The sequence below is a fragment of the Rhinopithecus roxellana genome, chromosome 14 (genome assembly GCF_007565055.1).
Source record: "Rhinopithecus roxellana isolate Shanxi Qingling chromosome 14, ASM756505v1, whole genome shotgun sequence".
Taxonomy (NCBI): domain Eukaryota; kingdom Metazoa; phylum Chordata; class Mammalia; order Primates; family Cercopithecidae; genus Rhinopithecus; species Rhinopithecus roxellana.
This window is the reverse complement of record NC_044562.1, coordinates 5,924,256-5,950,636: the sequence shown is the minus strand read 5'-3', so window position 1 is coordinate 5,950,636 and position 26,381 is coordinate 5,924,256. Positions and strand designations below refer to the sequence as shown.

At 36.5% G+C, this 26,381-nt stretch overlaps 1 protein-coding gene across 1 annotated transcript in view; it reads right to left on the bottom strand.

The window, feature by feature from the left end:
* The window catches only part of LRP1B (LDL receptor related protein 1B), a 2,016,348-nt gene that overhangs the window by 101,763 nt on the left and 1,888,204 nt on the right, over positions 1 to 26,381 (bottom strand). The window contains exons 78-79 of the mRNA XM_030916410.1: positions 12,013 to 12,236; positions 10,805 to 10,911 (exon numbers count right to left, since the gene is read on the bottom strand). Of these exons, the coding sequence (XP_030772270.1) occupies positions 10,805 to 10,911; positions 12,013 to 12,236 (331 nt within the window). The remainder of the gene's footprint in view (positions 1 to 10,804; positions 10,912 to 12,012; positions 12,237 to 26,381) is intronic.

Genomic DNA, 26,381 nt, shown 5'->3' with positions numbered 1-26,381 from the left:
CAGCACCAGTGACACAGAAGACCGGTGATTTCTGCATTTTCAACTGATGTACTGGGGTCATCTCACTAGGGAGTGCCGGACAATTGGTGCTGGTCAGCTGCTGCAGCCCGACCAGCGAGAGCTGAAGCAGGGTGAAGCATCACCTCACCCGGGAAGTGCAAGGGGGAAGGGAGTCACTTTTCCTAGCCAGGGGAACTGAGACACACAATACCTGGAAAATCGGGTGATCCCCACCCCAATACTGCACTTTGAGCAAACGGGCACACCAGGAGATTGTATCCCACACCAGGCCGTGAGGGTCCTATGGCCACGGAGCCTCCCTCATTGCTAGCACAGCAGTCTCCAATCTAACCGCAAGGCAGCAGCAAGGCTGGGGGAGGGGCACCCGCCATTGCTCAGGATTAAGTAGGTAAACAAAGCCGCTGGGAAGCTTGAGCTGGGTGGAGCTCACAGCAGCTCAAGGAAACCTGCCTGTCTCTGTAGACTCTACCTCTGGGGACAGGGCACAGCTAATCAACAACAACAACAACAAAGCAGCAGAAACCTTTGCAGACACAAACGACCCTGTCTGACAGCTTTGAAGAGAGCAGTGGATCTCCCAACATGGAGGTTGAGATCTGAGAACGGACAGACTGCCTGCTCAAGTGGGTCCCTGTCCCCTGAGTAGCCTAACTGGGAGACATCCCCCACTAGGGGCAGTCTGACACCCCACACCTCACAGTCACAGGGTGGAGTACACCCCTGAGAGGAAGCTTCCAAAGTAAGAATCAGACAGGTACACTCGCTGTTCAGCAATATTCTATCTTCTGCAACCTCTGCTGCTGATACCCAGGCAAACAGGGTCTGGAGTGGACCTCAAGCAATCGCCAACAGACCTATAGCTGAGTGTCCTGACTGTTAGAAGGAAAACTATCAAACAGGAAGGACACCTATACCAAAACTCCATCAATACGTCACCATCATCAAAGACCAGAGGCAGATAAAACTACAAAGATGGGAAAAAAGCAGGGCAGAAAAGCTGGAAATACAAAAAATAAGAGCGCATCTCCCCCTGCAAAGGAGCGCAGCCCATCGCCAGCAACGGATCGAAGCTGATCAGAGAATGACTTTGATGAGATGAGAGAAGAAGGCTTCAGCCCATCAAACTTCTCAGAGCTAAAGGAGGAATTATGTACCCAGTGCAAAGAAACTAAACATCTTGAAAAAAGAGTGGAAGAATTGACAGCTAGAATAATTAATGCAGAGAAGGTCATAAACGAAATGACAGAGATGAAAACCATGACACGAGAAATACGTGACAAATGCACAAGCTTCAGTAACCAACTCGATCAACTGGAAGAAAGAGTATCAGCGATTGAGGATCAAATGAATGAAATGAAGTGAGAAGAGAAACCTAAAGAAAAAAGAAGAAAAAGAAATGAACAAAGCCTGCAAGAAGTATGGGATTATGTAAAAAGACCAAATCTACGTCTGATTGGGGTGCCTGAAAGTGAGGGGGAAAATGGAACCAAGTTGGAAAACACTCTTCAGGATATCATCCAGGAGAACTTCCCCAACCTAGTAGGGCAGGCCAACATTCAAATTCAGGAAATACAGAGAACGCCACAAAGATACTCATCCAGAAGAGCAACTCCAAGAAACATAATTGCCAGATTCACCAAAGTTGAAATGAAGGAAAAAATCTTAAGGGCACCCAGAGAGAAAGGTCGGGTTACCCACAAAGGGAAGCCCATCAGACTAAGAGCAGATCTCTCGGCAGAAACTCGCCAAGCCAGAAGAGAGTGGGGGCCAATATTCAACATTCTTCAAGAAAAGAATTTTCAACCCAGAATTTCATATCCAGCCAAACTAAGTTTCATAAGTGAAGGAGAAATAAAATCCTTTACAGATAAGCAAATGCTTAGAGATTTTGTCCCCACCAGGCCTGCCTTACAAGAGACCCTCAAAGAAGCTCTAAACATGGAAAGGAACAACCGGTACCAGCCATTGCAAAAACATGCCAAAATGTAAAGACCATCGAGGCTAGGAAGAAACTGCATCAACTAACGAGCAAAATAACCAGTTAATATCATAATGGCAGGATCAAATTCACACATAACAATATTAACCTTAAATGTTAATGGACTAAATGCTCCAATTAAGAGACACAGACTGGCAAAATGGATAAAGAGTCAAGACACATCAGTCTGCTGTATTCAGAAGACCCATCTCACATGCAGAGACATACATAGGCTCAAAATAAAGGGATGGAGGAAGATCTACCAAGCAAATGGAGAACAAAGAAAAGCAGGGGTTGCAATCGTAGTCTCTGATAAAACAGACTTTAAACCATCAAAGATCAAAAGAGACAAAGAAGGCCATGACATAATGGTAAAGGGATTAATTCAGCAGGAAGAGCTAACTATCCTAAATATATATGCACCCAATACAGGAGCACCCAGATTCATAAAGCAAGTTCTTAGAGACTTACAATGAGACTTAGACTCCCATACAATAATAATGGGAGACTTCAACACTCCGCTGTCAACATTAGACAGATCAAGGAGACAGAAAGTTAACAAGGATATCCAGGAATTGAATTCATCTCTGCACCAAGTGGACCTAATAGACATCTATAGAACTCTCCACCCCAAATCTACAGAATATTCATTCTTCTCAGCACCACATCGCACTTATTCCAACATTGACCACATAATTGGAAGTAAAGCACTCCTCAGCAAATGTACAAGAACAGAAATTATAACAAACTGTCTCTCAGACCACAGTGCAAACAAACTAGAACGCAGGACTAAGAAACTCAATCAAAACCGCTCAACTACATGGAAACTGAATAACCTGCTCCTGAATGCCTACTGGGTACATAACGAAATGAAGGCAGAAATAAAGATATTCTTTGAAACCAATGAGAACAAAGATACAACATACCAGAATATCTGGGACACATTTAAAGCAGTGTGTAGAGGGAAATTTATAGCACTAAATGCCCACAAGAGAAAGCTGGAAAGATCTAAAGTTGACACTCTAACATCACAATGAAAACAACTAGAGAGGCAAGAGCAAACACATTCAAAAGCTAGCAGAAGGCAAGAAATAACTAAGATCGGAGCAGAACTGAAGGAGATAGAGACACAAAAAACCCTCCAACAAATCAATGAATCCAGGAGTTGGTTTTTTGAAAAGATCAACAAAATTGACAGACTGCTAGCAAGACTAAAAAAGAAGAAAAGAGAGAAGAATCAAATAGACACAATAAAAAATGATAAAGGGGATATCACCACTGACCCCACAGAAATACAAACTACCATCAGAGAATACTATAAACACCTCTACACAAATCAACTAGAAAATTTAGAAGAAATGGATAATTTCCTGGACACTTACACTCTTCCAAGACTAAACCAGGAAGAAGTTGAATCCCTGAATAGACCAATAGCAGGCTCTGAAATTGAGGCAATAATTAATAGCCTACCAACCAAAAAAATTCCAGGACCAGATGGATTCACAGCTGAATTCTACCAGAGGTACAAGGAGGAGCTGGTACCATTCCTTCTGAAACTATTCCAATCAATAGAAAAAGAGGGAATCCTCCCTAACTCATTTTATGAGGCCAACATCATCCTGATACCAAAGCCTGGCAGAGACACAACAAAAGAAGAGAATTTTAGACCAATATCCCTGATGAACATCGATGCAAAAATCCTCAATAAAATACTGGCAAACCGGATTCAGCAGCACATCAAAAAGCTTATCCACCATGATCAAGTGGGCTTCATCCCTGGGATGCAAGGCTGGTTCAACATTCACAAACCAATAAACATAATCCAGCATATAAACAGAACCAAAGACAAGAACCACGTGATTATCTCAATAGATGCAGAAAAGGCTTTTGACAAAATTCAACAGCCCTTCATGCTAAAAACGCTCAATAAATTCGGTATTGATGGAATGTACCTCAAAATCATAAGAGCTATTTATGACAAACCCACAGCCAATATCATACTGAATGGGCAAAAACTGGAAAAATTCCCTTTGAAAACTGGCACAAGACAGGGATGCCCTCTCTCACCGCTCCTATTCAACACAGTGTTGGAAGTTCTGGCTAGACAATCAGGCAAGAGAAAGAAATCAAGGGTATTCAGTTAGGAAAAGAAGAAGTCAAATTGTCCCTGTTTGCAGATGACATGATTGTATATTTAGAAAACCCCATTGTCTCAGCCCAAAATCTACTTAAGCTGATAAGCCACTTCAGCAAAGTCTCAGGATACAAAATTAATGCGCAAAATTCACAAGCATTCTTATACACCAGTAACAGACAAGTAGAGAGCCAAATCAGGAATGAACTTCCATTCACAATTGCTTCAAAGAGAATAAAATACCTAGGAATCCAACTTACAAGGGATGTAAAGGACCTCTTCGAGGAGAACTACAAACCACTGCTCAGTGAAATCAAAGAGGACACAAACAAATGGAAGAACATACCATGCTCATGGATAGGAAGAATCAATATCGTGAAAATGGCCATACTCCCCAAGGTTATTTATAGATTCAATGCCATCCCCATCAAGCTACCAATGAGTTTCTTCACAGAATTGGAAAAAACTGCTTTAAAGTTCATATGGAACCAAAAAAGAGCTCGCATTGCCAAGACAATCCTAAGTCAAAAGCACAAAGCTGGAGGCATCACGCTACCTGACTTCAAACTATACTACAAGGCTACAGTAACCAAAACAGCATGGTACTGGTACCAAAACAGAGATATAGACCAATGGAACAGAAAAGAGTACTCAGAAATAATACCACACATCTACAGCCATCTGATCTTTGACAAACCTGAGAGAAACAAGAAATGGGGAAAGGATTCCCTATTTAATAAATGGTGCTGGGAAAATTGGCTAGCCGTAAGTAGAAAGCTGAAACTGGATCCTTTCCTTACTCCTTATACGAAAATTAATTCAAGATGGATTAGAGACTTAAATGTTAGACCTAATACCATAAAAACCCTAGAAGAAAACCTAGGTAGTACCATTCAGGACATAGGCATGGGCAAGGACTTCATGTCTAAAACAACAAAAGCAACGGCAGCAAAAGCCAAAATTGACAAATGGGATCTCATTAAACTAAAGAGCTTCTGCACAGCAAAAGAAACTACCATCAGAGTGAACAGGCAACCTACAGAATGGGAGAAAATTTTTGCAATCTACTCATCTGGCAAAGGGCTGATATCCAGAACCTACGAAGAACTCAAACAAATTTACAAGAAAATAGGAAACAACCCCATCAAAAAGTGGGGAAAGGATATGAACAGACATATCTCAAAAGAAGACATTCATACAGGCAACAGACACATGATAAAATGTTCATCATCACTCACCATCAGAGAAATGCCAATCAAAACCACAATGAGATACCATCTCACACCAGTTAGAATGGCAATCATTAAAAAGTCAGGAAACAACAGGTGCTGGAGAGGATGTGGAGAAATAGGAACACTTTTACATTGTTGGTGGGATTGTAAACTAGTTCAACCATTATGGAAAACAGTATGGCAATTCCTCAAGGATCTAGAACTAGATGTACCATATGACCCAGCCATCCCACTACTGGGTATATACCCAAAGGATTATAAATCATGCTGCTATAAAAACACATGCACATGTATGTTTATTGCGGAACTATTCACAATAGCAAAGACTTGGAATCAACCCAAATGTCCATCTGTGACAGACTGGATTAAGAAAATGTGGCACATATACACCATGGAATACTATGCAGCCATAAAAAAGGATGAGTTTGCATCCTTTGTAGGGACATGGATGCAGCTGGAAACCATCCTTCTTAGCAAACTATCACAAGAACAGAAAACCAAACACCGCATGTTCTCACTCATAGGTGGGAACTGAACAATGAGATCACTTGGACCCGGGAAGGGGAACATCACCGGGGCCTATCATGGGGAGGGGGTAGGGGGAGGGATTGCACTGGGAGTTATACCTGATATAAATGACGAATTGATGGGTGCTGATGAGTTGATGGGTGCAGTACACCAACATGGCACAAGTATACATATGTAACAAACCTGCTCGTTATGCACAGGTACCCTAGAACTTAAAGTATAATAATAATTAAAAAAAAAAAAAAAAGAAAACACATGATGAAAAAAACCTAGCAAGCTCATGGATAGAAAGAATATTGTGAAAATGGCCATACTGCCCTAAGTAATTTATAAATTCCATGCTATTCCCATTAAACTGCCATTGACATCCTTCACCAAATTAGAAAAAATAAAAAAAACAGTTTAAAATTCATATGGGCTGGGCGCCCACCTATAGTCTCAGAAGTTTGAGAGACTGAGGAGGGTTGATCACTTGAGATCTGGAATTCAAGACCAGCCTGGCCAACATGGTGAAACCCTATCTCTACTAAAAATACAAAAATTAGCTGGGCATGGTGGCGGGTGCCTGTAATCCCAGCTACGTGGGAGGCTGAGGCAGAAGAATTGCTTGAACCTGGGAGCAGAGGCCGCAGTGAACCAGGATTGCCTCACTGAACTCCAGCTTGGGCGACAGAGCAAGATTCTGTCTCCAAAAAAAAAAAAAAAATTAAAATTAATATAGAGTCAAAACAGAGCCTGCATAGCTAAGATAATCCTAAGCAAAAAGAACAAAGCTGGAGGCATCGCATTACCTGACTTGAAACTATACTACAAGGCTATAGTAAGAAAACACCATGGTACTGGTACAGATGCATAGACCCATGGAACAGAATAGAGAGCTCAGAAATAAGACTGCACATTTACAACCATCTGATTTTCAGCAAACCTGACAAAAGCAATGAGGAAAGGAGTCCATATTTAATAAATGGTGCTAGAAGAACTGGCTAGCCATGTGCAGAAAATTGAAACTAGATCCCTTCCTTACACCTTATACAAAAATTAACTCAAGATAGATTTAAGACTCAAATGTAAAACCCAAATCTATAAAATTCCTAGAAGAAAATCTCAGAAATATCATTCAGGACATACATAGGCAAAGGCAAAAATTTCATAATAAAGATGACAAAAGGAATTGTACAGGAAAAAAATTGTCAAATGGGATCTAATTTAACTAAAGTGCTTCTGCACAGCAAAATAAACTATCAGAGTCAAGATACAACCTACAGAATTGTAGAAAAATTTTGCAATCCATCCATCTGATAAAAGTCTAAATTCAGAATCTACAAGGAACTTAAACAAATTTACATGAAAAAAACAACCCCAGTAAAAAGTGGACAAAGAACATGAACAGATACTTTTCAAAAGAAGACATGCCTTCAGCCAACAAACATGAAAAAAAGCTTAGCATCACTGATTATTAGAGAAATAATCTAATAGTACTTCATAATATTAGATAGTACAACCATAGTACTTCATACTGTGTGGTCCAGCAATCCCATTGCTGGGCATATACCCAAAAGAATATAAATAATTCGACTGTAAAGATACACACATGCATATGTTCATTGCAGCACTGTTCACAATAGCAGAGACAGGGGAATCAACTCAAATGCCCACCAATGATAGAGAAAGAAAGAAAATGTGGTACATATATATCATGGAGTACTATGCAGCCATGAAAAGGAATGAGATCATGTCCTTTGCAGGGACATGGATGGAGTTTGAAGCCATTATCCTCAGCTAAATGGTTCATGTTCCTGCTCTCATGGAACACATTATTCATCTGCTACACACTTGATTGAAACAACATATTTTTATTATGTCTTATATGGTGCCCAATAAAAACAATAATCAGTGTGTCATTTGAAGGCACACATTATTTGAATCACTCCTTAAATCAAAATCATACAATGGCTCCGTATTGGCTAAAAAGTTATGTTGAAGCCCTTTGGCATTTAAGGTTTTCTCTTCTCACATATTATGTCACCCAACAAGTGCCCTTCTACATGTCTCTTGATTCCTGACATCAGCAGAGCATCCATATGCTCTACACTGGATCCCTGGCTCAGAGGACTATATTATTTCATATATCTGGCATTTTTAAGTTAGTTATTACTATATATATATATATATATAATGTGTGTATACATATATGTGTGTATATATATATTATTTTAAAAGGGAGTTTCGCTCTTGTCGCTCAGGCGGGAGTGTAATGGTGGGATCTCGCCTCACTGGGCTCAAGCAATTCTTATGCCTCAGCCTCCCAAGTAGCTGGGATTACAGGTACACATCACCATGCCTGGCTTGTTTTTTGTATTTTTAGTAGAAACGGGTTTGCCATGTTGGGCAGGCTGGTCTCAAACTCCTGACCTCAGGTGATCCGCCCGCCTTGGCCTCCCAAAGTGCTGGGGTTACAGGTGTGAGGCACCATGCCCAGCCAGTCTTTGATTTTCTATTGATAAAGCCAAGGTTTGAAGGTAATAAATTCATTTCTGAGGTCTCACAGCTAATACATAATCTCTTGAGATTCAAAAGTGTATCTGACTCCAATGAAGGGCTTTTTAAAAATTTCCTCATGATGGATTACCTGTCTATTCCTCAAGTACTTATTCAAACATCACTTTTCACATAGTTTTTCATTATTGGAGATTATCTTTCTCACCTCTGAACTCTGATACTATGAAATATGACAATGAATGACACAATTCTCACCTTTTGCAAAAAGTACAATTACTTCTGCATATGCCTCATTTTTTTTTCTTTCTCGAATGTAAACTTTGTAAGAAAAAGGGCTGTGTTATGTGCATCACTAAGTTACCCATAAGAGTTGTTGAGCAGAATGGGTAATACATGAAAAGTGTCAGATCCATGCATCTGTCACTAGACCCAATGTTGGAGACACTGTGGTGCCTATGCAGATCGCCTTTACTAAAGAGGAGTACCCAGTTCCTCACTGGTGCTTCTGCAGTGAGGACTCACACATACCCTACTTCTCCAGATCATTGTGCTTAACTGATTGAAGCAGCTTTGCTTGGAATATCACAGCCCCAAGGCCAATTAATGATTGATGGGGCATATCAAAAGCAGATCCCCTTGCCTGTCATAAATTTATGCTCTAAAGCATAACCATACTGACTCAAACCAAGACTAAACTCGACCTGAAACAGTTTACTGGGCTCCTTCCTCTGCTCTCCCTCTGTCTTTTACAGCTTTCTTCTGTATACCACTTCCTTCATAAATGACTTTTACAAGAATCCTCATTTTAGGCACTTTCCTAAATACCATCCTACAGGTAATTCCACAAACTGCTGCCAGTGTCATTCTTTAAAATAAAAATATGTTACATATACTATCAATATGATTATGTAAAATGTTAACACCAAAGAAGTATTTTAAAAATAAAAACTGTTTGAGATTATGCCACTTAACTTGCCAATACCTTCAAATAGCTCTCTTCAAAGCTAGAATAGAATTCAGTTTTGCATTTGAGTCACCTTGCCATCCTCATATCTTCCATTCTCCTGAATTGTTTATATGCTTCTAGGTATGCTAACCTTCTTGCTGTTTTCATGCTGAGCTAATTCCTTACTCAGAACTTACTATTCTATTTTCTTAAAAAGCTCTTTCCTCACATATTCACATCACTTGCTGCCTCTCTTTATTTAGGTCTCTCTTTCAATATCACCCTTCTAGAGATGACTTCTCTGATCATCATAACTAAAATAGTACCTCCATTGACAGCCCATCTCTTACTATGCTTTTCTATATAGCATGTATAACAATGTGACAGTATATATAAATACATATTCTATCCTCTATAGGAAGATAGACTTCATGAGGGTTAGAACTTGCTTCATATTTTTCCTTCAGCATTTGGGACAATTTCCGGCACATGGTAGATATTCAATGGGCATTTGTTAATGAGCATGGGATGAAAACAAATTTATGTACATAGACTAAATTTCAAATATGGCTTCTCCCCATAAAGATTAAAAGCAATCTAAATGAATGGAAAGGTATAAAACACATTAAAAATGAATAAGAATATAAGCACTAAATATAAATAAACTACAGAAGGCATTGTAATGCATAATTTTTAAATATGTACTATAAACAATGTATTATGTCCTTTCTGTGGAGGTGTAGTCAGTGGAGGGTAGGTGGCACAGAGCCCATGAGGCTCCCATAGTCTGAAAATGTTTTATTGAAGAAGTGCTAAAGTTAGAGGTACAAAATGGGAAAGATATTACTAGGTAGACAACGGTTGACATTCTAGATAAGGGAACTGGGAGAAAAATGACATAAGAGAAAGATCATGGAGACAGAAAAGATCTGAACTCCTGGGCAGTCCTGAGAATACAGATGGTTTGTTGTAGTAGCTTAGATGGCAAGTGGGCCAGGGAGATGAAAGTCATACTGAAAAGAGCTCTGAATGAAAAGGCAAAAAAAAATCATCAAACCTGTCTTTTACATAAAGTATATTTAGCCACTTATTTGTTCATTTCATTTCTCATCCTCTAGGAATATTTCCCAATATCCCAACTTCATTAACATATATCTGTAAAAATACCCTAATGTAAATGTATTGCCATAAACTGTCAAAATTTCATGCCTGTGAAATCTGACTAATAGCCTTACAACTTAGGCAAGTTTCAAATCATATTCCTGTAATATAACTGACAGTATAAGTACCTGATTTTCAAGTTGAGAAAATAGGACATGAAATGTAAATAACTTCATAAAATCATACTATAAATGGTTTTATCCACTTGTAAATATACTTATATTGCCAACAACACTAGAAATAACTGTTAACAGTAATATACTTGTCATTCTGCTTCATATTTTAGCGTGTGTCAGAAATCATACCTGTGGGTCTCTGTAAGTTCTTTTGTACTAAAATCCTTCTCAGTGTACCATCCATGGCTGCTTCTTCTATGTGGGAGTGATCTCCAACAACAGTCCAGTACATCATCCTGAAGAAAGTGGGTCAAAGAGGTTAGCCTGGTGATGGTGCTGCTATAACCCAACTCTGCTCCACAAAGCAGTGACTCTTCAGACCACATGCCTCAGAGTCACCCCAGAGTCTCTTAAAAAGTAGATTCCCAGGTACAACTCAAAACACACAGAATGAGAGCCTCCAATAAATGGCCTGGGAATCAACATTTTAACGAAAGTCTTGCCTACACACATTAAAATTTGAGAATCATTGTATACTATGATGTACCGTAGCTCATTATTTAATATCAAAAATTCAATTTTGAAACTTTAATTAAAACTCAGAGAAAAAATATTTCCACCACATGAAACTTCCCTTTTGTTTTGACACAATAGTCATTTTATTATGGATGCTGTATGAACATGCTATTTTTTTTTTTTTTAGAGAGAAGTAACTATTTTCCCAAACAGAAATTATTCTTTAATTTGGATGACTGCTTAATTCTAATAGTTAGGTATAAGTTGTCTCCTTTTACTCAGGAGTTATCAATCCACTTTTTGGATGATTAAGAGTTTTAGTTAACATTTTTCTATTTGCTTTTTAGCCATTGCTTGTAGGTTTACATCTCTAACTAAAAGAAGGAAATGTTTGTAATACACTCTTTAAATTTGCGTGTGTGTGTGTGTGTGTGTATATATACACACACACACATATATATATATATATATCCCTTCATCTTTTATTACCATAGAGAAAAATGTTAGTACTCTGTGTGTAGTATGTTTGATATTATGTTTAATATTTTGATAATTCAATTTTAGATCAGAAACAGAGGTTGTGTCTAACAGCAAGCTCATTTTTCTGCAATGCACACATATAACCATGCGCAGACACACACAGACACACAGGTACACTGAACGCATAATAAAGGAATATTTCAGAAAAATATATATGTTTTGTATCATCATTTGGTGGGAATAGGACATGCTTTTTTACAGAAGAAATAGTACAAGGATATTTAAAGGTATGTGACACTATTACACATTGAACACTCATTACAGAGACAAAATCTACGGAGCCTAATTTCTAAAAAGGATATTCATTATCAAGAAATAGAATTACTAAACCATTAACCTACCCTCTTTTAGGATTTACAGCAATAGCATAGGGTTCTCCAGCCATATTTGTTAAGAGTCTAGTGCAGTTGGGGCCATTCAGCTGCCCTACGTTGATAGAGTACCTCAGACTGGTCCAGTGAGTAGTGTAGTAACTGAACCAGTGCATTCTAGAATGATCAGTCCAGTAAATGTTTCCAGCCACCCAGTCAACTGCAATGTCCCTGGGCCTTCTAAATTCAGGACACTACAAGGAAACAAAACAACACACCACAGTATTTTCAAAAGGAAATTAGCGGAGTTTTCTGTATCTTTGCATTGAAGTTATGGGGGAATTATAAGAACATAGTCATGTGTTAATTGCTACATGCAATTAGATGTCAAAAAGATACCTAATGCTATTTTCAATCTTCGTAGATGTATTATCTGCCTGAATCTTAATTGTACAGATGACTGGAATTTAACCAGACTGCACCTGTTTACCATTACTCTGCTGAAATATTTCCAGAACCATAGGAGGTTCACCCATGACTTCTGGCAGTCAATATTTTCTTTAGAGTAGCCATAATTCTGATATCTAACACCACAGATTAAACAAATCAATGTAAAAAAGAATCATAATCTTTCATTCCATTTTTTTTTTTTTTTTTTTTTTTTTTTTTTTTTTTGCAACGGGTGTCTCACTCTGTTGCCCAGTCTAGAGTGCTGTGGTGCCATCTCCCCTCACTGCAAGCTCCGCCTCCCGGATGCACGCCATTCTCCCGCCTCAGCCTCCCGAGTAGCTGGGACTACAGGCGCCGCCACCATGGCCGGCTAATTTTTTGTATTTTTTAGTAGAGACGGGGTTTCACTGTGGGTTAACCAGGATGGTCTCCATCTCCTGACCTCGTGATCCACCCGCCTCGGCCTCCCAGAGTGCTGGGATTACAGGCGTGAGCCACCGCGCCTGGCCATTCTAGAATTCTTTTGTTCAACATCATGACTGTGAAATGCATCCTTATTTTGTATATATCAATTTTTAATCTTTTCATTTCTCAGTAGTATTTGTTCAAGTATTTGCTCAAGTGGATTTGTACTGACGATATCCACTTGGCTTGTTTACAGTTTTAGGCCATTACAACTAAAGTTATGGATAGTTTAGTACTTTTTTGTTGTTGGTGGTGGTGGATACAAACATTCAATTCATTTGAGTATTTACCAACGGATAGAATTAGTGTTTTCAAGTTTATGCACACTTAGCTTGATAGGATATTGCTAGAAAAAATTTTCAGAGTTTGTAGCAATGTACAATCTTTTCAGCAATGTAAGAAAAACTCAGATGCTCTGCATCCTCACCACACAGAATTTGTTCTACAATTGAAAAAAATGATTAGTACAGCTAGACACATTTAGGAAAATACTATATTTTAACATCTTTTGAGGAAAGTCAGAATATCTGTTATTCATCTTACATTTGATAGGTTGGCTTGTCTTCACATTCTGTTTTACTGTATTACTGTGAGAAAAAGGTAACAGAATTCATTGAGACTAGACAGCAAGGAAAATAACTTATGTTCTGTGCCCTTCAATTAACTTGATCACTTTGAGCAGGAACTAGTGTAGTAATTAATTTGACATGACCAGGTTTATTGTGCATAACCAAAAGTAAGAAGGTATTCCCAGGGGTATTATGGCACGAGTAGAAACAATTATTTGAAGGTGATTACAACTAGATGTGTAATCAATATGTAACAGCATCTTTAAGACCTGGGCAGCAGTGGAAATATGAGTTTTTAACACATGAAATCTTCTTGTGTGGGTTCAGAGGAACCAGTATTATCAATCAGTGGACTTGGATTAAAAGAAAATAAACTGACCATCTCGAAAAGAACATGGAACACCAAGAAAGAGGAATTGCAAATCACTGTCTGCTGCATGATTACTGGGATCTCAAACAAGGAAAATATGGCTTACATTAAACACAGAATCCATAGACAATTTCTAATGCCATTTATCATCAGTTCTTTGACCTATTGGACGTTAAAACTGAAATTATGAAATTGTATTACCCTATTTCTCAACTTTAACAATAAATGTTATCCATATACCCAGTGATATCTCAGTTATCTAAATTAAATGTAAAGCACTCTGCAATACAGTATACTCTAGAAATGTCATATAAATAATGTTCGCAGATGTTTAGAATATAAATGTCCTAGTCAAACCAAAAAATCATTTTCAAATGCTCCAGTATCATTTAAGCTAACCGTATTTTTATTTTCAACTTCTCATCATTTAAAAGTAAATGTATCACCAAATGGCATGTGCATGTCAGTGTGAATCATAAATCTACAAACATGAAAGACAATGGGAAAAATCACCATTATAAGCTGTTTTAAACCTGTTGAAGCATATGTGTAATTTTCTAACACTAGTGAAACAAACCTTTATGACACAAAACGTATAATGCTCTTTGTCTGACTGAACATAGAAAAAGTATCTATCTTCCATTTGTGAGATGTAAATGTATACACCTGATTTTCAATCCTCATGGTATCCCTGATAAAATATGTCACATTCCATGCAAGTTCCACTTTTGTTGAATTTAGGATTTTCATTTCATGAAATTCATTCTCAAAAAATTCTGATTATCTTTCAACTTTAGACTTCTAAACCTAGACTGATGACAGTTAATAACCCAGTTTCCTAATGTCCGTAGAGCATTCAGAAGTTTGATTTGGTGATACTTTTTCAGGTAAACAGGCTGGTGAAGATTTTACTAAGGGTGAATTATAGAAGGATAAATTTAGGTCACATTTCTAGGGTAAAGAACATAGCTTAGAAAAAGAAAAAAAAAAACTTACTTTTCATGATAAGTACAAGATATATTGATGACTTGCAGAGCCATATAATATATACATTTATTCTCCTTCTTCTGGAATAAGGAATCTCTAATGTCATTCAAGTAACAACTAAAGTAGTTAGAATATGGGGTAAAAAATAGGCACATGCAATTAAGTCAACCTAAGGTTATGATATCATAAATGACAAGATGATTCTCAGAGAATAATGGCAGAGGGTGAAGATGTTATCAGGTGTTCATCCTCAGTGACTCACAGTAAACTAAATACTTACTTATTTTCAACAATGAAGAGAGAATAACAAAACAAAACAAAAGACAATAAGGAGAAAGAGGGAAGAAAGGAGCGGAGGTGGAAGAAGACAACCTCCCTCAGAAGAAGGTGGCAACATTATTAACCTACTCTCAACCTATGGCCAAATTAGGAAATCACCCTTTGTACTGAGCTTCATAAGAAAGAAATAATCTCTACCATTCACATCTTGACCAGGATTTTGAATAGTATTAACCATATAAAAGGGAGCCTTATATTGAATGGATGTTCACTGGAGGATGAAAGGCAGAAACCCCTGTTGGATCTTCATATTATGATCACACAATTTATTTAAGGAGAGGTACCAAAATCAATCAGGTAAACACAAAAAATGGAAAAACACAGGATAAGTACACTGACATTCTGAGAGTGGAAATGAAGATTGACATGGGAAAACAGAACAGGAGAGCTAAGCTCCTCGCCTTCAAAAATCATGAAACAAAACAAACAAGCATACCAGATTGGAGAGAAGAAAATATAAAACTTTCATTTGCCCCATTGACTAGCTCACTAGAAAGGTACGCCCATGAAATAGAGACGCTAATTAAACGTGTCCTGTTTGAGAGACTGCAGGAGCATGCAGCTTCCCTGACAACAAAAGGGCATTTCTCATCTTGTTGAACAGAGTGGAAGACACATTTTGGCTGCTTTCTTCAGACAGATGATTTCTTTTCTAATAAGCTCTCTAAATACACAGCCAGTTTTGAGACCTGAGGCATCTTTCTTTGTAGGAATGCATTAGTCAAATGAATGAAACGTTTACATCTTACAAAAAAAGTGACAGTTTGTAACAAAATTAGAGGTTACTAGTTTAAATCACTAATCCTTTATAGGTGTAGATTGTAAGGTATCGGTCACAATTCCAGCTTCAATAAACTGAAGATGTAAGTCACTGAAGACATTTGTTTCAAAACAGGAAAAGGGAAAAATCTGTGACAGGGGAGTTCAAGCATTTGAGCCATGAAAATATTGCTGTCTGTTCTAATAAATGTCTTACAGTTAGCAATATGCTTTAAGAAAATTTAGTTTACACAAGGATAAACTGAGGTGATATCACATATTTTATTGATTTGTGATGTTTTTCATCTTGGTGTATATCTAAGAATAGAAAATTCAACTAATTTTATTAAAGTTACTTGTCTCCCAATGGAATTATATTAAAACAAAGATGTAAACCACCCTAAAGAAATTGTGTGTGGATGTCTCTGTAGGGTATTTTGCTAAATGAAAAGACTATTGACATTTTGCTTCTCAAAATATGAATCAGATTCGCTTCCAATGATTGGATGTAAAATAATGACTACACAAATTCTAAATTTTACTAAATTCTATTGACCTAGTCATGTTATTAAAATATCCAAATATTTCATATGTCAATCAAGGAGCTCACATAGCAGTGGAGAAATCCTAAGAGAACCAAGGAAAAGTTATATTTAGAGCTAGAATGTGTACGAGATTAAAAAAAAAAAAAAGAAAAAAAGAAACTATTGCAGAGATGAAAAAACTTTGGCTTCTATTTATGATTTATACTGAACAATAGATTATTTCAATCTGAGTAATTTTAAGGTTGCAACGATCTACATTAGGACCATGTCAACTTGGAATAATCTCCTGTTAGATGAAAAAGAAACTTCAGATGTAATTCTCAGATAGTTTTTTAAAAAGAACAAATTTGTCTTTGAATTAAAGACTCAATAATGTAGGTGATTTTGTTACAATTTTTTTTTTAAGCCTCTTCAGTGTTCTTTAACCTTCTATTCCTGATTCACCTCTGTCCTCCATAAAAAGAAAGACTGGCTCCCTAAACCTTTATTCACACTATCAGGAAAACAAAAATATCACAGAAGATTAGAAAACACTGAATTTGGAATCGGAAGAACTGATTTAAATCCTAGTCCTAGTTTCTCTCCATATTATAAGGTGTATAAAACAAAGACTTTGGATTAGATAATCTTTGAACATCTCTAGCTCCTAAACGGTAAATTATGTAACAGTTCAAAATATTATCCATTCTGGGTAAGTCTGCATTTCATATAGCCTTAAATACATATCTACGGTAATTGCTCATTTTTAGGCATTAGTGAGTGAATAATTTGTTCATGCTTGGGCTGGTAATTCTGATATTATCCTACATCGTATGTGAATGACCTGGAAATAAAGAAGTAGAATACCTCTGACAATTACAATTTAAACATGCATAACATTCGAGAAATAATTTGAAGTTACCTGAGAGTAGACCTATCAAAACAATTGGTTGAGGAGTAAATTTAAGTTAAAATTAAAAAAGAAAAAGTAGATTCTAACTTTTAAAATTAACATGTCACATTATATATCCAAAGTTTTGTTTTTTTCTTGAAAATTAAGGTCATACCATTTGATATACTGAAATCAGGCTAACATTCCAGAATAGAAGAGCCAATTACCTGCTGTGCCCTCCTTTTATTAGATGTGTTCAGTTTGTCTCTATCACCTATGTTCCTAATGTTTATGCCTATTTCAATCAATTATATTACCTACATAACTTCTTTATATAATCAGTTTGCACCAAAAGGAATTGAATTCAATAAAGATATTGTGTATCTATCAGAAAGAGGATGAAGACAGTAACAAACACATAGAAAAGAGTTAAAGAAGCAAATGACAGTGTGTTTCCAGAATCATTAGGCAAGTTCCTTGTGGATCAACAGGAATTTTAGTCTTTGTAGCAGATGCACATGTGTATATACATGATTTATATGAGGTACACAAAATAAATTGTGTTCTTATATCTCAGTGTCTCTCATCCATCAAATTCACTCAGATTATGAATATGTGTGTGTGTGCACACGTGCTATGTAAATATAGGAAATGCTGAGTTTCATATATCATTCTCTTGCCAGCTTCATTATAGTTTCCTAGCATTTCATTACTCCTTAAACTGCCAATAAAATTTCCAAGTCTAAACAGAACCCAGAATAATAAAAGGGTCACCTTGTAGGCTACTTTTTAGGCATACAATTAACATTCTTCAGTCTTTCTTTGAGCATGTCCCTTCAAATGACAACAGGGCCTTTGGAAGACCTGAAAACACATTCTGTGGGATGAGATCTCTGATGCTTCAACAAGATCAAGATCATTCTCAATGGTGATAATAAGTATAATAATAATAATAAAAGTGGTATCTTTTCAATAAAGGAGCTTTGGTTAATTGGGAAAATTAAGGAAGACAGAAAAAAATAGCAGGTAAATGACTTTGAAGGGAAGATAAAAAGCTGCATTCTTGGTAGTGAAATATGGCCTATGTATGGCTGGAACAAAACTTTGTGTTTGGGGATATATATGTGCTTGTTTATAGCTATGTAAGAAAATGGGAGAGGTGTGATGGGAGATGAGGCTGAAAATGACTAAGAGGCTTATAAACCAATGGTTTTTAAAAGGATATCCAGTAGAAGAATTTACTTAGGGACATATGATGATCAGATTAATGTTTTAAGAATGTTTTGGCTATGATGTGGAGAATGGCTTGGGTGTGTGGGTCAAAAGTGGATAGATAAAACCAGAGGAGACTAACTTTATGAACTCCAGGGAGAAGAGTGTGGAAGTTAAATTGATGGTTTTCTGAGACAAAGGTGGACAAAATACAGAATCTAAAAAACCACCACGAGATGCCATCTCTCATAAGCTAGAATGTCTACTATTAAAGTATCAAAAAATAGCAGACGCTGGTGAGGCTATGTATTATATAACTATTTGTGAATTCATTTTGCCATATATCATTTATAATTATTCTTTCAACTTTCATAGTACATACAACAACTTTATTCTTTAAGGTTTGAGAGAAAGATACATACCCACATTTCCCGTTAGGCAATATATAACTAGCAAAAAAATAGCTTTGAAATTAAACTTTCATGGAAAATCATATATTTCTTACAACGGTAATAAAAATATTTACTATTCAGGTAAGGCCAATTATGCATGACATACTATAAACCCTTCAGACACAAGAATGATTCACTATTAGGATCTCTATCATAGGGATTTCATAATATATATGACTTCTCACAAATTAATCTAAAAATGCAGTGCAACAGCAATCCAATTCTAATGTGTTTATTCTTCTAATAAGAGTCTAAAACAATTTTAGAAATAAAAATGTAAGATTTTCAAATAATTTTCAAATGAATGACTGTGGAGTTCATACATACAGATATGCTATAATGCTACAGTACATTTTTAAAATATGTTCATGCGGCACAGATCCACAAAGAGATCCAAAGACTATGATGGGGACTCCATATTCACGCATACATTTTGAGAGTTTAGTACCACAGAACAATAGAAATGCCTACTCCATCACTAGAGAAATGAAAGACTATTTAATATTTAGGGTGGAAGTTAAATCTCCACATCAAACCATATACACATAAATGCATTCAGATCCATCAGAAACATAAATATTTAAAAGTAAAAGAAGTATTAAAAGAAAGAATAGAAAGTGTGTGCATGTTCTGGATAAAAGACTTTCCTAAATATGATGTGATGTCCAGGAGCATTGAAGGAAAAGACAATCAGATCTGACTACATAAAAAGTAAATCTTCTGTATAGCAAAAACCATCAGAAACAAAGCAAATTCATTTGAAGGAAATGTTTTTTTTTGTGCATGTGGGGTGTATATCTCACAAAAACTCAGTATTTACAGTATATAAATAGTGCATAATAAGATCTTATGGAAAAGAAAACACTTGAAGGAAAAAAATAAACATAGATCAAAATAAGACCCCTGGAAGAAGCAGAATTTTGAATAGTTAATAAAACATAAGAAAAGGTGTTCAAACTTCACAATACAGAAAATACACATCAAAAACAATTGGCAAAAGTTTATTAGTATTATGATGCCGGTTTTGGCAATAGCATTAGGAAAAATTCAAATTCACATATTGACCATGTTTTAAAAGTAGTCTTTTTAAAGGCAATCTGAAAGTACTTATTCAAAATTAAGTTTGAATACTCTTTAATCTAGCATTTTCACTTCATAAAATGCCTGTACTATCTAATACAGGCTTTGTTACCCTTATACTTGAAGATGACCACTAAGACATTATTTGCAATAACAAGACAAAATCAAACAAATTATGTCTCTCAAAATATAAATATTGAAATGAAGGATGTTATATTTACACTATGAGTGCAATCATTAAAAAATGACATAGGTAAAATTAGCTGACACGGTAAGGTCTCAAAACTTGTTTAGTGAACAAAGTAAACAGCTGAAATGACTTTATATGATACGATTCTACTACATATTGAAAAAACCCTAGTGTCGTACAAGTATGTAAGTTCATAAATAGGTAAATAGCTAATCAACCGATGGTATATCCACATAACAATATGCTATTCAGCCAAAGAAAGAATGCCTTATTGATATATGAAACAATATGGATGAATTTCACAATCATTGTGCTGAGTGAAAGAGGACAGATCAAAAAGGGTACTTACTATGTACATAAAATTCTAGAAAGAGCAAACTAATCTATAATGAAGAAAACAAATCACTAGTTGCCTGGTGATGGGAGAAAAGTGGGCAGGGTCTGGGGGAATAGATTACTGAGGGAATTAGATGACTATATGGAAAGAGTTGGAGGTCATATAGATATGTTCATTAGTTTGATTGTGATGATAATCAAAACTTTTGAAATTGTACGTGCTGTATATATTTGAATATGTAGAGTTTATTTTATGACAATTATAGCTTAAGCTTCTAAAAATGCTCTAGATGTACCAGTATGTAAATTTATAGAAAAATATTTGTATAGTACAGAACAAATTGATTGTCTATTAAGAGGGCTGTGGACTTTGAGGAAACAGGATAAAGAATCCTTTTCACTTTTTGGCATTCTGACTGCTGGATTATGAGTGAAAAGTGCAGCAAGGACAGAAGTTAGGAGGCTACTGAACTAATTCAAAAGAAAGATGTCTGGATCAAACCTGGGTGCTCTCAGCAAAGCTAATATAAGGTAGCCCACTCTTGGACATACCTGGAAAGTGTATTCAACAAAACTGCCTGATTTATTAGTTATGATGGAAGGAAAGGAATCAGCAACAACTAATGACTCCAAGATGTTTATTTTAAACATGTGAAAAATAGAGTTGTCATTAAATGAGATTACAGAAGTGGATTTGGGGGATACAACGTGAAGTTTATTTTGGGGCATTCTAGTTTCAATATTTTTTTTAGATACAAAAGAAAAAGAAAGTAAGCAGTTGGACAGGGGATGATATCAATTATGTTAACATGTCCATATATGTTAAGCCATGAAACTATGTGAGCTCAACAAGGAAGTAAGGGAAGAGAGTGGAGGACTAAAGTCTGAGCCTGGGCCATTTCATTATTAAGAGGGATGAAGAAAAGGAGCAAGCAAAAGAGAATGAGTAGGTGAGGGAAAAAAAGAAATGTTAAAACACCAATTAAATAATAACTACATTGGTAATTCACCTTAGTATCGTTTTATTTTACAGGCTTGTGATTACATAATATGACATGATAAAATAAGTATCTACTGAAAGCCTGGCTGGAGAGGCTGATATTGTGGTGAAGGGTTTCTCAATTTCACTGCTGCCAATGTTTTGCTCAGGATATTTTGTAGCGTGTTATCCTATCCATTGTAGTGGGTTAAGCAGCGTTTCTGGCCATACCCACTTGATACCTGAGATAGTCTCCCGGTTGTAACAATCAAAAATATCTCCAGATATTTCTAAATGAGTGGGAAATCATACCTACTTGTGCTCTCTGATGCCTGCCTCCTCCATATACCCTAAATTTCTTAAGGTCCTTAATGAATTTCTGCCATGAAATTTGTTGAACACTTCCTTGTCATCATTCACTTGATCTCTTAGAAGTATACTAAAATTATGACCCTGATGTCTTTCTCAAAATACTCTCCTCTCTCAGTTTTTGTAAATCTACATCTTCTTATTTTCTCTGAATGCACTGGCTACTCCTTGTCATCATTTTAATTTTGCTTGGGAGATTGTTTCCAGTCCTTCTTTTCCTCCTTTCTTCTCTTACCGGTAATCTAATCTGGCTTCATAGTTTTATGTACATCTTCTACTCTGCTATTCTTTAATGTATATCTCTAGCCCAGAATATGTTTGTGAATGTATATATGTGTATATATGTATATATACACGTATAAACATAATATATACATAATACATATAACATAATTTAATGTATATAACATATATACATAAATATATATATTTATGATTCATGTCCTCTCATAACTCATATATATGTATATATATAAAATAGTATTACTTCTTTCTCATCACAACTCAAATCTTCTCTCTTCAAATTGGCCTTTACTTGTCTTATCTTGGGAATTGCATTACCTGAATTTTTCTTTCTTAGTTCATTATTTAATTTCTTCAATACATTTTTAAAAATTGGAATTTTCTGTATTGATCTACTTATGAGTTTAATTAACTTTCTCTTTCTTCCCTAGAAAATAAGCTCCATGAAAGCAAGATTCCAGTTCTGTTATTATTATTGCATTCCAAAAACCCAACACCAAAACTAACAAGTAGGCTTTAAATAAGCCTTTGGGTATGAATGAATAAATTTTGACTGGGTCCCCCTAAAATGCTATGCTTTTTGATTAATAATTTCCTCAGCGTTATTTATTGTAGACTCATATAATAATTATCACTGGTGTATTTTTAATGAGTAAATATTGTTTAATTAAGGAACTAAAAATCCGTTATAGCAACGTGTCAAATTTATACCTCTTTGACTTGTTTAGTAAAATTTTGACTAGATCATAACTGTTACATTATCATTTTCCAGAGTCAATACGTATTATTGAGTGCCTGTCTTGTGCAATTAACAACAACAAAACCACAAATGGTAATGATGTAATGCTCTGATAGCTTTAGATTTTTTCCACGTAATAATAATAAATGATTGTAACTCTGGTTTGAATGAACTCCGATGACTATCAATTTTTAGCAGTATCCAAATGTTCTGAAACAAGACTTTTAAGTGGTTTTGTACACACGCACACACACACACACGCTTATTTGTGAGTGCATAGGCACACCTATGCACTTTTGTGTGTGTGTGTATGTGTGTGTGTGTCTGCTTGTGATACACAGAGACTCATATATTGGGTATGAGGTTTATACCTCAATTAAAAATTGAGACCTGTTCAGAATAATTTATGTTGAATAGGAGTGGTGAGAGAGGGCATCCCTGTCTTGTGCCAGTTTTCAAAGGGAATTTTTCCAGTTTTTGCCCATTCAGTATGATATTGGCTGTGGGTTTGTCATAAATAGCTCTTAGTATTTTGAGGTACGTTCCATCAATACCGAATTTCTTGAGCGTTTTTAGCATGAAGGGCTGTTGAATTTTGTCAAAAGCCTTTTCTGCATCTATTGAGATAATCATGTAGTTCTTGTCTTTGGTTCTGTTTATATGCTGGATTACGTTTATTGATTTGCGAATGTTGAACCAGCTTTGCATCCCAGGGATGAAGCCCACTTGATCATGGTGGATAAGCTTTTTGATGTGCTGCTGGATCTGGTTTGCCAGTATTTTATTGAGGATTTTTGCATCGATGTTCTTCAGGGATATTGGTCTAAAATTCTCTTCTTTTGTTGTGTCTCTGCCAGGCTTTGGTATCAGGATGATGTTGGCCTCATAAAATGAGTTAGGGAGGATTCCCTCTTTTTCTATTCATTGGAATAGTTTCAGAAGGAATGGTACCAGCTCCTCCTTGCACCTCTGGTAGAATTCAGCTGTGAATCCATCTGGTCCTGGAATTTTTTTGGTTGGTAGGCTATTAATTATTGCCTCAATTTCAGAGCCTGCTATTGGTCTATTTAGGGATTCAACTTCTTCCTGGTTTAGTCTTGGAAGAGTGTAAGTGTCCAGGAAATTATCCATTTCTTCTAGATTTTCTAGTTCATTTGCATAGAGGTGTTTATAGTATTCTCTGATGGTAGTTTGTATTTCTGTGGGGTCGGTGGTGATATCCCCTTTATCATTTTTTATTGAGCCTATTTAATTCTTCTCTCTTTTCTTCTTTATTAGTCTTGCTAGCGGTCTATCAATTTTGTTGATCTTTTCAAAAAACCAACTCCTGGATTCATTGATTTTTTGGAGGGTTTTTTGTGTCTCTATCTCCTTCAGTTCTGCTCTGATCTTACTTATTTCTTGCCTTCTGCTAGCTTTTGAATGTGTTTGCTCTTGCTTCTCCAGTTCTTTTCATTGTGACGTTAGAGCGTAAATTTTAGATCTTTCCTGCTTTCTCTTGTGGGCACTTAGTGTTATAAATTTCCCTCTACACACTGCTTTAAACGTGTCCCAGAGATTCTGGTATGTTGTATCTTTGTTCTCATTGGTTTCAAAGAACATCTTTATTTCTGCCTTCATTTCATTATGTACCCAGTAGGCATTCAGGAGCAGGTTGTTCAGTTGCCATGTAGTTGAGCGGTTTTCATTGAGTTTCTTAGTCCTGCGTTCTAGTTTGATTGCACTGTGGTCTGAGAGACAGTTTGTTATAATTTCTGTTCTTTTTCATTTGCTGAGGAGTGTTTTACTTCCAATTATGTGGTCAATTTTGGAATAAGTGCGATGTGGTGCTGAGAAGAATGTATATTCTGTTGATTTGGGGTGGAGAGTTCTATAGATGTCTATTAGGTCTGCTTGGTGCAGAGATGAGTTCAATTCCTGGATATCCTTGTTAACTTTCTGTCTCCTTGATCTGTCTAATGTTGACAGTGGAGTGTTGAAGTCTCCCATTATTATTGTATGGGAGTCTAAGTCTCTTTGTAAGTCTCTAAGGACTTGCTTTATGAATTTGGGTGCTCCTGTATTGGGTGCCTATATATTTAGGATAGTTAGCTCTTCCTGTTGAATTGATCCCTTTACCATTAGGTAATGGCCTTCTTTGTCTCTTTTGATCTTTGATGGTTTAAAGTCTATTTTATCATAGGCTAGGATTGCAACCCCTGCTTTTTTTTGTTCTCCATTTGCTTGGTAGATCTTCCTCCATCCCTTTATTTTGAGCCTATGTATGTCTCCGCATGTGAGATGGGTATCCTGAATACAGCAGACTGATGGGTCTTGACTCTTTATCCAGTTTGCCAGTCTGTGTCTCTTAATTGGAGCATTTAGTCCATTAACATTTAAGGTTAATATTGTTATGTGTGAACTTGACCCTGCCATTATGATATTAACTGGTTATTTTGCTCGTTAGTTGATGCAGTTTCTTCCTAGCCTCGATGGTCTTTATATTTTGGCATGTTTTTGCAATGACTGGTACCGGTTGTTCCTTTCCATGTTTAGGGCTTCCTTCAGGATCTCTTGTAAGGCAGGCCTGGTGGTGACAAAATCTCTAAGCATTTGCTTATCTGTAAAGGATTTTATTTCTCCTTCACTTGTGAAACTTAGTTTGGCTGGATATGAAATTCTGGGTTGAAAATTCTTTTCTTGAAGAATGTTGAATATTGGCCCCCACTCTGTTCTGGCTTGTAGAGTTTCTGCCGAGAGGTCTGCTGTTAGTCTGATGGGCTTCCCCTTGTGGGTAACCTGACCTTTCTCTCTGGCTACCCTTAAGATTTTTTCCTTCATTTCAACTAGTGTTGGAAGTTCTGGCTAGGGCAATTAGGCAAGAGAAAGAAATAAAGGGTATCCAGTTAGGAAAAGAAGAAGTCAAATTGTCCCTGTTTGCAGATGACATGATTGTATATTTAGAAAACCCCATTGTCTCAGCCCAAAATCTCCTTAAGCTGATAAGCCACTTCAGCAAAGTCTCAGGATACAAATTTAATGTGCAAAAATCACAAGCATTCTTATACACCAGTAACAGACAAACAGAGAGCCAAATCATGAATGAACTTCCATTCACAATTGCTTCAAAGAGAATAAAATACCTAGGAATCCAACTTACAAGGGATGCCAAGGACCTCTTCGAGGAGAACTACAAACCACTGCTCAGTGAAATAAAAGAGGACACTAACAAATGGAAGAACATACCATGCTCATGGATAGGAAGAATCAATATCGTGCAAATAGCCATACTGCCCAGGGTTATTTATAGATTCAATGCCATCCCCATCAAGCTACCAATGAGTTTCTTCACAGAATTGGAAAAAACGGCTTTAAAGTTCATATGGAACCAAAAAAGAGCCCGCATTGCCAAGACAATCCTAAGTCATAAGAACAAAGCTGGAGGCATCACGCTACCTGACTTCA